The 14,737-nt window shown below is 38.3% G+C and overlaps 1 protein-coding gene across 1 annotated transcript in view; it reads right to left on the bottom strand.

Moving 5' to 3' along the window:
• UPF2 (UPF2 regulator of nonsense mediated mRNA decay) overlaps window positions 1-14,737 on the bottom strand; it is a 143,341-nt gene that overhangs the window by 87,762 nt on the left and 40,842 nt on the right. The window contains exon 6 of the mRNA XM_004379688.2: window positions 4,852-5,001. Coding sequence (XP_004379745.1) covers window positions 4,852-5,001 — 150 coding nt within the window. The remainder of the gene's footprint in view (window positions 1-4,851; window positions 5,002-14,737) is intronic.

Below are 14,737 nucleotides of genomic sequence, written 5' to 3'. Positions count from 1 at the left end.
GTGCCTTGCAGCAGGGGGGTACAGCCAGCAAACAAACACAGAAGGCATGTGTGATTTGTGTAAAAATACAGTAAATATAAGAACTAAAACTATAAAACCCTTAGAAGAAAACATAAGGGTAAAGCTTCAAGATTTTGTTTTTGACAATGGATTCTCAGATGTGACCAAAAAGACAAGCAACAAGAGACAAATTACATAAACTGGACTTCCTCAAAATTCAAAACTTCTGTGCATCAAAAAACTATATCAAGAAAATGAAGATACATCAGGGGACATCTAGGTCAACTGGCATAACAAACTTCATTAAGAAAATGTTCTGCATTCCATTAAGTGGGATCTGGGGTCTTAAAAGCTTGTAAGCAGCCGTCTAAGATACATCAATTAGTCCCATCCCACTTGGAGCAAAGGAGAATGAAGAAAACCAAAGACACTAGGAAAATATTAGCCCAAGAGACTAAAGGATCATATAAACCAAAGACTTCACCAGCTTGAAACCAGAAGAACTAGATGGTGCCCAGCTACCACCAATGACCGCCCTGACAGGGAACACAAAAGACTCCTTGATGGAGCAGGAGGAAAGTGTGGAGAAGAATTCAAATTCATATAAAAAGACCAGACTTAAATAGTCTGACAGAGACTGGAGGAACCCCTGAAACTATGACCACCAGACGCTGTTAACCCAGAACTAAAACCATTCCCAAAGCCGACTCTTCAGACAAAGATTAGACAGGACTATAAAACAAAAAATAACAGATGTGAGGAGTGTACTTCTTAGTTCAATCAGATACATGAAACCAATGGGCAGCTCCTGTGGGAAGGCAGGATGAGAAGGCAGGAAGGGACAGGAACTGGTTGAATGGACACAGGGAAGCCGGGGTGGAAAGCGGGTGTGTGCTGTCACATTGTAGGCATTGCAACTAATGTCACAAATATGTGTATAAATTTTTGTATGCGAAATTAACTTGAGCTGTAAACTTTCACCTAAAGCACAATTTAAAAAAGAAAGTGAAGATACAACCTACACGATGGGAGAAAATATCTGGGAACCATATATCTGATAAGGGTTTAATATCGAGAATATATAAAGAACTCTTAGAACTAAACAACAAAAAAACAACCCAATCAAAAAAATGGGTGGTATGGATTGAATTGTGTGCCCCAGAAATATGTATTGTAAATCCTAACCTCTGCCTGTGATTATAATCCCGTTTGTGAATGGGTTGTGTTTGTTATGTTAATGAGGAAGGATTAGGTTGTGTCAGTGAGTATTAGGTTATTGTATTATGTTAATGAGGCAAGATTAGAGTGTATCTTGAGTCAATCTCTTTTGAGGTATAGAAGAGATTAAACAAGCAAGCAGAAGAAGCAGAGATGGGGGAAGAGAAATGCCAAGCCACATGAAGACTGCCCAGAAGCAGAAGCTCAGAGACAAAGACCTTCCTCTAAGCCAAGAGAGTGAGAAAGCCTTCCCTTAGAGCCAGCACTCTAAATTCAGACTTCTAGCCTCCTAAACTGTGGAAAACAGTTTGTCAGTTCCTCAAAAAGTTAAACATAACCCAAGACTATTGCCCCCGTACACTCTACTAACTCAGAACTGAAGGCACTCCCAAAGTCTACCTTTCAGCCAAAGATTAGACAGGCCTATAAAACAAATAATAATACCCATGAGGAATGTGCTTCTTAGTTCAATCAAGTATACAAGATCAAATGGGCAACACCTGCCCAAAAGTAAGGATGAGAACGCAGGAAGGTTACATAAAAACTGGATGAATGGACACAGGGAACCCAGGGTGTAAAGGGAGAAGGGGAGAATGCTGATACATTGTGAGGATTGCAACCGATGTCACAAAACAATTTGTGTATAAATTTTTGGAATGAGAAACTACTTTGCACTATGAACTTTCCCCTAAAGCACAATAAAATTAAAAAAACAAACAAACATGGAATTAGCGAATGACCAGCAATTCCACACCTAGGTGTACATAAAACAGGGATTCAAACAGATACTTATACACCAATGTTCACTGCAGCATTATTCACAATAGCCAAAAGGTGGAAACAACCCAAATGTCCATGAATGTATGAAAGGATAAACAAAATGTGGTATATTCATATAATAGAATATTATTCAGCCATAAAAAGGAATGAAGTTCTGATACATACTACAACATGGAGGAACCTTGAAAACATTATACTAAGTGAAATAAACCAAACAGAAAGAGGCAAATATTGTATGATTCAACTTATATGAAATATCTACAGTAGGCAAGTTCATAAGCAGAAAGTAGATTAGTGGTTAACAGGGGCAAGGGGAGGAAAGAATGGGGAGTTATTTCTTTATTTTTATTTTTATTTTATTGTTGTACTTTAAGTGAAAGTTTACAATTCAAGTTAGTCTCTCATACAAGAATTTATACATACATTGTTATGTGACCCTAGTTGCTCTCCCTATACTGTGACAGCACACTCCTCCTTTCCACCTGATTTCCCGTGTCCATTCAACCAGCTCCTGACCCTCTCTGCCTCCTCATCTCGCCTCCAGACAGGAGCTGCCCATTTAGTCTCATGTATCTCCTTGAGCTAAGAAGCACTCTCTTCACGAGTATCATTTTATGTCCCATAGTCCAGTCTAATCTTTGTCTGAAGCACTGGCCTTGGGAATGGTTTTAGTTCTGGGTTGACAGGGAGTGCAGGGGTCATGCTCTCTGGGGTTCCTCCAGTCTCAGTCAGACCATTAAGTCTGGTCTTCTTACTAGAAACTGCACCTCACTTTTCTCCTGCTCCATCAGGGACTCTCTGTTGTGTTCCCTGTCAGGGCAGTCATTGGTGGTAGCCGGACACCATCTGGTTCTTCTGGTCTCAGGCTGATGCAGTTTCCGGTTTATGTGGCCCTTTCTGTTTATTGGGCTAATACTTTCCTTGGACTTTTGTGTTCTTCATTCTCCTTTACTCCAGGTGGGTTGGGACCAATTGGTGCATATTAGATGGCCGCTCGCTAGCTTTTAAGACCTGAATGGGGAGTTATTTCTTAACGTAATGGCTGCCCAACATGGTTAATGTAATTAGTGTCACTGAACTGTACACTTCAAAATGATTATAATCGCAAATTCTGTTATATATATATATAACCACAATACAATTTTTAAAAATGAAAATTAAATTTTAAAAAACCATCCAACTATCATTATTTGAAAAATAGATAATCTAGAGCTATTTTCTTACTCATGAAAAACTAAGCCTTTTTTTGAAATTATTACCCTAGAAAGACTAGACATCTCTAAAATCTTAACTCCAAGTACTTCAGTGTTTCAGTTATCAAATATAAAAAGGCACACTTTTTGCATTAGACACAAATCTTAATCACAAAATGTCTGTAGTTCTACAATAAATGTTATTTTTATCTGTCCAGCATCCCTTCCCCATGTTCTTCAATTAACAACAGCACTCTCAACCCTTTCCTTTGAAGAACTAAGCCTCCTCCATTCCTTTTGATTCTGAGAGGGGGTAGAAAGGACCTTGGTTGGTGCAAACAGTTATGTGTGCAAATACTAGCCAAAAGGTTGAAAGTTCGAACCTACTCAGGGGCACCCAGAAGACATGCCTGGCGATCTGCTTCCAAAAGGTCACAGACTTGAAAACCCTACAGAGCACAGTTCTACTCTGACACACACGGGATTACCATGGTCAGAATCAACTCAACTTAATGGCGGCTAACAGCAACAACAACAAGGACCCTAAAAAACAGATATAACTGCTGATCTTTCCTGATAGGGGGTAGGTGCTGTCAATCAAAGCATAGCATAACACTATTTCTCTTGGCCACAGGGGTAAGCATGACACAGGACTAGCTAGAGAGTCCTTCTGGGATACTTAAATACAGAGAGTAGGACAGAAACTCTCTTTTCCTATGATGTCACTAGCCGTTATGACACAAGCCTGGGGCAGCCTCCAGCCATGCATGCCTACCCTCCCTTCATGGCATGAAGAAAGAGAATCTGCAGTAGGAAACAATGAAGCCAACAAAGAGAAAAGCAATACTGGCAGAAGGTAGGGAAGGCGTACAGAAATTAGCAAACACGCACCAACAAGTCTGATGAAATCATGAGAGTCCATGAGGTCTACTCATGGCTCACCCAGTTATATAAAGCAAAATATTCCATTTCATGCTTAAGACAGTATGAACTGAGCTTTGATCACCTACAACCAAGAGTTCTAACTAATAAAGAAATGTGATAGGAAATACTTAGTAAATAATTAACAGTGTAATATTTTTATTTATTGGTGTGTGCCATCAAGTCGATTCCAACTCATTGCGAGCCTATAGGACGGAGTAGAACTGCCTCATAGGGTTTCCAAGGAGAGGCTGGTGGATTCAAACTGCCAACCTTTTGGTTAGCAGCCTGAGCTCTTAACCATTTCACCACTGGGGCTCATGATTTAATTACCAAGAGATAAAATTATCACAGATGAATTAATATGCTAGTTGTCTTTCTATCCAACAACTATTTAAGAGTAACTTTTGAATATTAAATTCGTAAAAATTATGTTAGTGAACAAAAATAAATTCACGACAATGCTAACAAGTAGTCAGAAAAGTATAAGAAACATCTATTAAGATATTTAGAATTAAGATGATATTGAGAATTTAGATGATCACTGAAGCTTGTAGTCACACAATACTGGCTATGTAGTACTTTTGTTCTAAATCAAATTCCAAAAGAGCATTGGCCTGGAAACAACAACAACAACAACAAACAAACAATAAAAGAGAAAGGAATCATATCCTTAGGCAAGAGCTTTATATATAAAAATTAATCAAAAATGAAAAATTTTTGCAAAATAGTGCCTTACCCTGTTCATCAAGAAGTTTCTTTGTAAGATCTTCAGCTTCATCTCCACCCTCTAACTCCAAGGTGTCATCATTAATTTCTAAATTCTCCAACTCAAGTTCCAACTCATCAGGACTTGGTAATTCCTTATTATCTTTACATTCTTTTGCCTCTGTTTTAAAAAAAAAAAAGAACATGAATTACAAGTCATACTGAAATCCTGCTGCAAAAATAGACAAGGATTCACAAAATCTGCATCACTTATATTAGAACCTCCAAAGTACCATATACCTAGCAACAAATTTAAATGAAAATTTAATATATCCATACTTTGCAAATATTATATTATGTTCACTGAAAACAAGAACCATAACTTCTTTGATTCTGTACGCCATTTTTTCCCTGAAGGAAGAAATGGATAGATGGATGAATAGATGGACACTTACATGGCATGAAGATATGTGCTAAAGTTGGGGGGAAAATAAAGTTGATGAGATAAGGTGGCCTTGGGTTAAGGACAGTCTCAAACTCCAAGATGAGGAGTTCATATTTTCTTCTTTATGCAGCACGACCTCTGCTGGGTCATAAGCTAGAGATTACATTTAAATGTGATATGAAAATTAAATTAGTAGCAGTATACAAGATAAATTAGGAGCCCTCGTGGCACAACGGCTAACTGCTCGGCAGCTAACTGAAAAGTTGACGGTTCAAACCCACCCAGCAGCTCTGCAGGACAAAGACCTGATGATCTGCTCCCATAAAGATTACAGCCTAGAAAATCCTATGGGGCAGATCTACTCTGTCACACGGGGTCGCTAAGAGTTGAAACTCACAGCACCTAACAACAACATACAAAATAAATTAGAAAAACAGGAAGACTAGATATAGTTAGACCAATTAGAAAAATATCCTTATAAAATAGATGTCAGGTTAACAGAAACCAAAACATGAGACATAACAAAGGAAAATGGCCAGGAGTTGGTAATAGGCTAAATAGGAAGGATTAAAAAAAAACAAAGAAGAACTGAACCTGAGTTCAGCAAGGCTGGCAAAATGTTGATAATTGATAAAATTAGGTGATAGGTAATATGAGTTCACTACACTAGTTTTAAGTTCGTGGTTTCAAATTTTTCATAATTATAAAACAAAAACAAAACAAACCAACCTGAGTTCAAGAATTTATGCTTAAAAGAGTTATGGAGTTACAGTTAAAATGACTATTACAGTTCTCATTCTCATCTTCTTTTATATTCTCTAATCTCCTAATTTCTGCACTCAAAGCAAAAATGTCTTATTGATACTTGATGCCAAAACTGTATTTGGGAGAACCAAAGCTCTCATTAGTAGGGACTGGTTTTGCTGCATCTAAATGAAGACAGACTATTATTTTCTGTTTCATTCATTCTTTCATTCAACAAGTACTTACCGAATTCCTACTATATGCCAGGCACTGTTCGAAGAACTAGAATGAAACAGACAAAAACCCTTTCCCATTATTCACTCTCCAATGTTCTCTGATGTCTGGCTATCAAAACAAAACTTACTGATTAGCTACTACGTATTTAGAACTATGCTAAGCTACTGAACATTCAGAAAAAGCTTCAAATATGATCAAGAAATTTACAATCTATCTGAGGAAATTGAACTAATATGCACGAGGAGGTCAAGAGGGCAGGGTGGGGAAAGGATTTCAAGCAGAAAACAGAGCAATGTATGAGGGCCATGAGGCAAAAAGACTGGCCTGTTCCAGAAACTAAAAAGGAGAAAAAGAGTGGTAGAAGATAGAGAGGTAAACCTTAGCCAAATCATGAAGGGTCCTAGAAAGAACACTGACAAGTTAAAACTGTATTCCAAGTGCAATGTAAAACCATTAAGGGATTTTAGGCAGGAGAGTGAATTGAATTTTTAAGAATGCATAGAAGGGAACAAGGGCAAATAAAGGTAGACCGGGAAGAAATATAATTGCCTGGGTAAGAGATAAGGGTAGTTTAGACTAAAATAGTAGCAGTAGGATGATGGCAAGATGAACTTGATGTAACTGTATCTCAGAAAGATATATACAGTGTGTGTGTGTATATACACATACACACAAATAAATATATATTCAAAAAGAGGTTGAATCAACTGGACTTAACTTCTCCCTCCTCCTCCATCTGGCCCGAGAAACACTAACATTTAAAAAGGCAAAAAAAAGGTGAAAGCCCAAAATAAGCAGAAAGAAAAATCAAGAGAGTTTAATACCACAGAAACCAGGGGAAAGAATGCTTCAGGAAAGAAGTAGTAAACTCTGTTGAATGGTGATGATAGATTGGATAAGACAAAGACTAGAAATCCACCAACAGATAGCAACATGTAGCTGATTGGTGATCTTGGCCAAGAACGGTTTCAGGGCAGGGATGAGGCTGGAGCCAAATTAGAGTAGGATGAAGAATGAAGAAGTTAGAAATTAAAAAATACATATGCAGCCAATTCTTTCAAGTTGTTGTTGTCAGGTGCCATCAAGTCAATTGCAACTCATAGTGACCCTATGTACAACAGAATGAAATGCTGCCCGGTCCTGCGCCATCCTCATAATCATTGTTAATGTCTGAGCTCATTTTTGCAGCCACTGTGTCAATCCATCTTATCGAGGGTCTTCCTCTTTTTCGATGACCTTCTACTTTACTAAGCATGATGTCCTTCTCCAGGGACTGGTCCCTCCTCATAACATGTCCAAAGTACGTAAGACAAAGTTTCACCATTTTTGCTTCTAAGGAGCATTCTGGCTGTACTTCAACCAAGACAGATTTGTTCATGGTTTTGGTAGTCCATGGTATATTCAACATTTTTCATCAACTTCGTAACTCAAACACATCACTTCTTCTCTGGTCTTCTTTATTCATTGGCCAGCTTTTGCATGCACAGGAGGCAACTGAAAACGCCATGGCTTGGGTCAGGCCCACCTTAGTCCTTAAAGGGACATCTTTGCTCTTTAACACTTTAAAGAGGTCTTTTGCAGCAGATTTTCCCAGTGTAATCTGTCCTTTGATTTCCTGACTGCTGCTTCCATGGGTACTGATTGTGGATCCAAGTAAAATGAAATCCTTGACAACTTCAATCTTATCTCCACTTATCATGATGTTGCTTATTGGTCCAGTTGTGAGGATTTTTGTTTTCTTTATGTTAAGGTGTAATCCATACAGAAGGCTGTGGTCCTTGATCTTCATCCATAAGTGCTTCAAGTCCTCTTCACTTTAAGCAAACAAGGTTGTGTCATCTGCATATCACAGGTTGTGAATGAGTCTTCCTCCAATCCTGATGCCTTGTTCCTCTTCATATAGTCCAGCTTCTCAGATTATTTGCTCAGCATACAAACTAAATAAGTATGGTGAAAGGATACAACTCTCACGCAAACTTTTCCTGAATTTAAATCACATAGTATCCCCTTGTTCTCTTCGAATGACTGCCTCTTGATCGATGTACAGGTTCCTCATAGGCACAATGAAGTGTTCTGGAATTCCCATTCTTTACAATGTTATCCATAACTTGTTATGATCCACACAGTCTTCTTTCAAGAAGACTACTTAAAAAGGAGAAAGGACAGTAGCTGGAAAGGGATAAAAAAGCCCAGGAAGTTTCAACAGTTTTAACAATTTGTTTGTTTTTACCTGTTTCCTTCCTTCTCTCCCTCCTCCCACCCTTCCTCTTTCTTTCTAGATAAGAACATGTTTGAATACCTAGGTAAGAACCCAAGAGACAGACAGAGACAGACTGATTGATACTAAAGATATGAGAGAAAAGGAATAATGGGTTACATATGGTTCAGAAGTAGGAGAGAGATCAGATTCAGAGTACAATAAGACGAATTGGCCTTTGATAGGAGGTGTAAAAGTTCACATCACTCAGGGAAGAAACATACTGTAAGCACAAAGGCAGGCAGATTTACAGCGGCACAAAGTTGAGGGAGTTTTGTCTAATAACATCTATCTTCTTTGTGAAGTACCGTACTAGGCACAAACTTAGCTAAGAAGGACAAGGGGCATCCCTGATGAAGCAGGAGAAAAGTGGGGTGCAGAACTCAAATTCCAGTAAAAAGACCAGACTTAATGGTCCGACAGAGACTGGAGGAACCCCAGAGGGCAAGACCCCCAGACTCTGTCAACCCGGAACTAAAACCATTCCCAAGGCCAAATCTTCAGACAACAATTAGACTGGACTATGGGACGCAAAATGATACTCGTGAAGAGTGTACTTCTTAGCTCATGGAGATACATGAGACTAAATGGGCAGCTCCTGTCTGGAGGTGAGATGAGAAGGCAGAGAGGGTCAGGAGCTGGTTGAATGGACACGGGGAAATAAGGGGTGGAAAGGAGGGTGTGCTGTCACAGTATAGGGAGAGCAACTAGGGTCACATAACAATGTATGTATAAATTTTTGTATGAGAGACTAACTTGAATTGTAAACTTTCACTTAAAGTACAACAATAAAAAAAAAAGGACGAGGGACAGAATAAAAACTAGACAAAGAATGAAAAAGTGTTGTGGAGTGTGGAAGAGTGAACTGATGACAGAAATGTCATCAAGTTTCCAGGCAGTGTTGAAGATATGGTTGAGGTCGGTGATCATCAATTTATAAAGGTATCAACCAGTCTAACTGGAAACTGATCACCTCCCATACAGATCAACAGTTTGGAAGGAGACAGAAATAAGGTGGATTGAAGGGTTGAACTTGCCAGGTAGGTATGAATGAAGCAGAGAGTGTTAAAGAATGGGCAACAGAGAGATTCTAAAGATGGACCACCGAATGCAATCTAGAAAGGAAGTACTGGTAAATGAATACAAGAAACCAAGTAAGGGATCTGAGGTCCCAAAGAAATAGGAAAATAGGTGCAGGGTACTTGAGAAAGCAAGCTATAAGGATACAGAGATATTTAATTTACTGATTTCAGAGGTAGTACAGTTTTGAAAGATTAATTTTGTGTCATGTCACTAAGAATAAAAGCAAAACAGGGATGCCTTAAGATCAAATCAGTAACTTGCAGAAACTGTCATACTGCTTTTTATCCATAAAATACTTCTACCAACTAAAAGGGGATTCTTCCTCTCTTCAATAAGTACAACAGCTTTAATTAATTTAATTCCATCTGTTCATTCGTGGCTACATTTCTTGACCATAACCCCCTTTTTTGTTTTTATAATTATTACTACTATTACTGCCCTCATCACGGATAACTGGTCCATACTTCCACTCGAAATCATCCTATTTATCATTGGCAGAGTAACCTCTGTAAAACATAAAGCTACTTATGGACTATCCTGTCATAGAAATTTCAATTAAATGGTATCCAAGGACTGTAACAACATAGTCCAACTCAATTTCCCACTACTGTCCTAATTTAATGTACCTTCTAAACAGACAAAATGAATTATTCAATCCTCACCTCTTCTTCAACCATACTGGGTATTTTCTGGCTTCAATGTCTTTTTTCATGCCATTCTTTCTACCTGGAGGTCCTCCTCCATGTATCTTGTCAAAATCCAAGCCAACCAACAAAATTTATTACAAAGGTCCATCCATTTCCGCTAGAGATTTATCTGATCCTCCAAACACATCAAATGCCTCCACTGTCTTACTTACCACAGCGCTTTCTACTTTTCTTATATCCCATTCTTATTCTCCTTCAAATTATAACTGAGTCCTTGGTTTCTCAACACTAAATCGTTCTCAAGTTCACAGACATTACACTCATATTTGTGTCTCTCATAGCACTCAATACATTGTCTCACATGTGAAAGGCTGTAAACCCTAAATCCACTTCCTGAAAAAGAAACAAACATTCCAAAAAAAACCTGTTGCCGTCAAGTCGATATCGACTCATAGTGACCCTACAGGACAGAGGAGAACTACTCCATAGGGTTTCCAAGGAGCAGCTGGTGGATCCAAACTGCCGACCTTTCGGTTAGCAGCCATATCACTTAAGCACTGAACCACCAGGTTTCCTTCAAATAAGTCAAACTTGCACAAGAAAAACCTTGAAAAGGGCAGAAATCATACAAATTTTCAAATTCTTAAAAACAGAACAAAAACTGAAGTGATTAATATTTTAAAGGCTGTCCTCACAAGCTTTTCAAAAAGGCAACGCCCTCCCTCTTTTTTAACTGATAGAATCCGGTAGTGGGTATATGAGTATTTTATATACGTGCAATAGTTAAGAGCTTGGCCGCCAACCAAGAGCTTGGCAGTTTGAATCCACCAGCTGCTACTTGGGAACCCTATGGGGCAGTTCTACTCCGTCCTATACAGTCGCTATGAGTTGGAATCAACTCGACAGCAATGGTTTTTATTTTTTTTTATTTTATATATGTATTATTCCCTATACTTTTCTAAATACTTGAAATATTTCAGCCAGTACAGGAATTACATTACTTTAAAATTTAAAAATAAAACAACTTTGTAATACTACTTTTACATAAAATATAAAGTAAAATTTACCATAAGTTAAGAATATCTTTGAGATCAATCAAGAAGTTTTAATATTTAAATACCAAAAGGTCCTATGATTGTAAGGTGCTCTCATCGTAAGATGACCCAACTACCATTTTCACAAAAACAGCATCATTTTAAGCCTAGTGCATTTTACCTTAGATTCTAAAGAATGTTATAAAAAGTAACTGTTTTATTCTTTTTCTTCTAATTAGTATTCTAAACAGTACCACCTCTCACCCCCTACCCAATAGGACAAAACTAATTCTTTAAAAAAAAATTTAAGGAGTAACTAAACTCACAACATAGCAGGAAATAAACCACAACTTCAAAAGAAGATTTATGCAAATACAATACTGAATACAGGAGAACATATATATTGCTCCCACAGGGAAATAGAAATAATGACATGCTGACTCTGTAATACTAATATTATAATATTTGTACATTAAAAGCAAAGTAAAGTCCCTAATTTTAGTATAAAGAACAAAAGTAATTTTAATATACCTTGAAAACCAATAAAACACACTGGTAAAGAGCACAGATTGACAGGGCTTACACTTCAGAACTGCTAATTACTGCCTGTGTAAGTTACTAAACCTGGGGTAGTTTTTTTTTATTAAATTTTTTTTTAATTGTACTTTAGGTGAAGGTTTACAGAACAAATAGTTTCTCATTAAACAGACAGTACACATATTGTTTTATGACACTGGTTAACAACTCCACAACATGTCAACCCTCTCCCTTCTCGGCCTTTTTTTTTTTTTTGGTGAAAATAGACATAGCCAAAGACACACCATTTCAAAAATTTCTACATGCACAGTTCAGTGAAATCGGTTACGTTCTTCCAGTTGTGCTGCTTTTCTCACTTTAGCTGAAGGTTTACAGAACACATGCTGCCTATGACAATGGTTAACAACCCCACTACATGTCAACACTGTCCTTACTCAACCTTGGGTTCCCTATCACCAGTTTTCCTGTCCCCTTCTGCCTTCCAGTCCTTGTCCCTAGAATGCTTTACCTCATTACTCCCATTTTGTTTTAAGGGGCTGTCCAAACCCCGGCTGAACGGTGAACCTCGGAAGTGACTTCACCACTAAAGCTAAAAGGGTGTCTGGGGGTCATACTCTCGGGGTTTCTCCAGTCTCTTTCAGGCTAGTAAATCTGGTCTTTTTGTGTGTGTGTTAGAATTTTGTTCTACATCCTTCTCCCGCTCTGTCCAGAACCCTCTGTTGTGATCCCAGTCACAGCTGTCAGTGGTGGTAGCCAGGCACCATCTAGCTGTACTGGACTCAGTCCGGTGGAGGCCTTGGTAGCTGGGGTACATTAGTCCTTTGGACTAATGTTTTCCTTGTATCCTGTTCTCTTAATTCTCCCTTGCTCCCAAAGGGCTGAGACCAGTGGATTATCTTAGATGGCTCCTCACAGGTTTTTAAGACCCCAGACGCTACTCACCAAGGTCGAATGTACAACATTGTCTTTATAAACTGTGTTATGCCAACTGAGCTAGATGTTCTCCAAGACCATGATCCCCACAGCCCTCCACCCAGCAATTCAGTCCCTCAGGGAGTTTGGATGTGTCTGTGGAGCTTCCATGACCTTTCCTTCAACAAGTTGTGCTGCTTTCCCCAGCACTGTGTACTATCTCACACTTCACCAAAGATACCATTTATCTATTGACTATTTAGTATTCCCCCCCCACCCCTTCCATCCCTAATAACCAACAAAAATTGTTACTTTTTGTGTGTAAACTTTTTCATGAGTTTTTACAATAGTGGTCTCATACATTTGCTCTTTTGTGATTAACTTATTTCTCTCAACATAATGCCCTCCAGATTCATCCATGTTCTGATATGCTTCACAGACTTATCATTGTTCTTCATGATTGTTTATCCATTCATCTGTTGATGGGCATCTAGGTTGTTTCCATCTTTTTGCTATTGTGAAAAATGCAGCAATGAACATGGGTGTGCACATGTCTATTCGAGTGATGGCTCTTATTTCTCTAGGATATATTCCTAGGAGTGGGATTGCTGGATCGTATGGTATTTCTATTTCTACATTTCCAAGGAAGCACCATATCATTTTCCAAAATGGTTGTTTCATTTTGCATTCCCACCAGCAGTGCATAAAGTTCCAATCTCCCCGCAGTCTCTCCAACATTTGTTATTTCCAGTGTTTCTGATTTGAGCCAGTGATGCCCGGTGAGATGGTATCTCACTGTGGTTTTAATCTGCATCTCTCTAATGACTTATGATCGTGAGCATTTCCTCACGTGTCTGTTGGCCCCTTGAATGTCTTCTTTGGTGAAGTGTCTGTTCATTTCCTTTGCCCATTTTTTAACAGCATTGTCTTTTTGTTGTAGAGGTGTTGGATTTTCTTCTAGATTATGGGGATTAAACCTCTGTCTGACTTGTACTGTAAAAAAATTTTTTCCCAGTCTGTAGGTTCTCTTTTTACTCTTTTGGTGAAGTCTTTTGAAGAGCATAGGTGTTTGATTTTTAGAAGATCCCACTTAGCTAGCTTATCTTCTGGAGTTTGTGTATTGATGGTTATGGTTTGTATCCTGTTAATGCCATGTATTAGGGCCGGTAGCGCTGGTCCTATTTTTTCGTCTATGAACTTTATAGTTTTGGGCTTTATATTTAGGTCTTTGATCCACTTGAATTAGTTTCTGTATATGGTGTGAGGTATGGGTCCTGTTTCATTTTTTGCAGATGGATATCCAGTTTTACCAGGACAATTTGTTAAAAAGACTGTCTTTTCCCCATTTGATGGACTTTGGACCCTTGCCAAAGATAAGGTGACCGTAAGTGGATGGATTTACATCTGAGTTCTCAATTCTGTTCAATTGGTCAACGTACCTGTCGTTCTACCAGTATCAAGCTATTCTGACTACTATAGTAGGTTCTGAAGTCTGGTACTGTTAGTCCTCCAACTTCATTCTTCTTCAGTAGTGCATTACTTATTCAGGGCTTCTTCCCTTTCCATATAAAGTTAATGATTAGTTTTTCCATCTCTTTGAAAAATGTTGCTTGTATTTGGATCGGGAATGCATTGTATTTGTAAATTGCTCTGGGTAGAATTGACATTTTCACAATGTTGAGTCTACCTATCCATGAGCATGTATGTTTTTCCATTTATGTAGATCCCTTTGGGCTTCTTACACTAGTGTTTTATAGTTTTCTTTGTATAGGTCTTTTACATCCGTGATCAGATTTATTCCTAAGTATTTTATCTTTTTAGGGGCTATTATAAATGGTATTGTTTTCCTGACTTCCTTTTCATCACTCTCTTTATTGGTGTATAGGAATCCAACAGATTATTGTATGTTTACCTTGTATCCTGCTACTCTGCTGAATCTCTCTATTAGTTCCAGTAGATTTCTCATGAAGTCTTTAGGGTTTTCTATGTATAGTATCATATCATCTGCAAACAGGGACAGT

The sequence above is a fragment of the Trichechus manatus genome, unplaced genomic scaffold (assembly GCF_000243295.1).
Source record: "Trichechus manatus latirostris isolate Lorelei unplaced genomic scaffold, TriManLat1.0 scaffold00067, whole genome shotgun sequence".
In the NCBI taxonomy this organism is placed as follows: Eukaryota; Metazoa; Chordata; class Mammalia; order Sirenia; family Trichechidae; genus Trichechus; species Trichechus manatus.
This window is presented reverse-complemented; position numbering and strand designations above follow the sequence as displayed.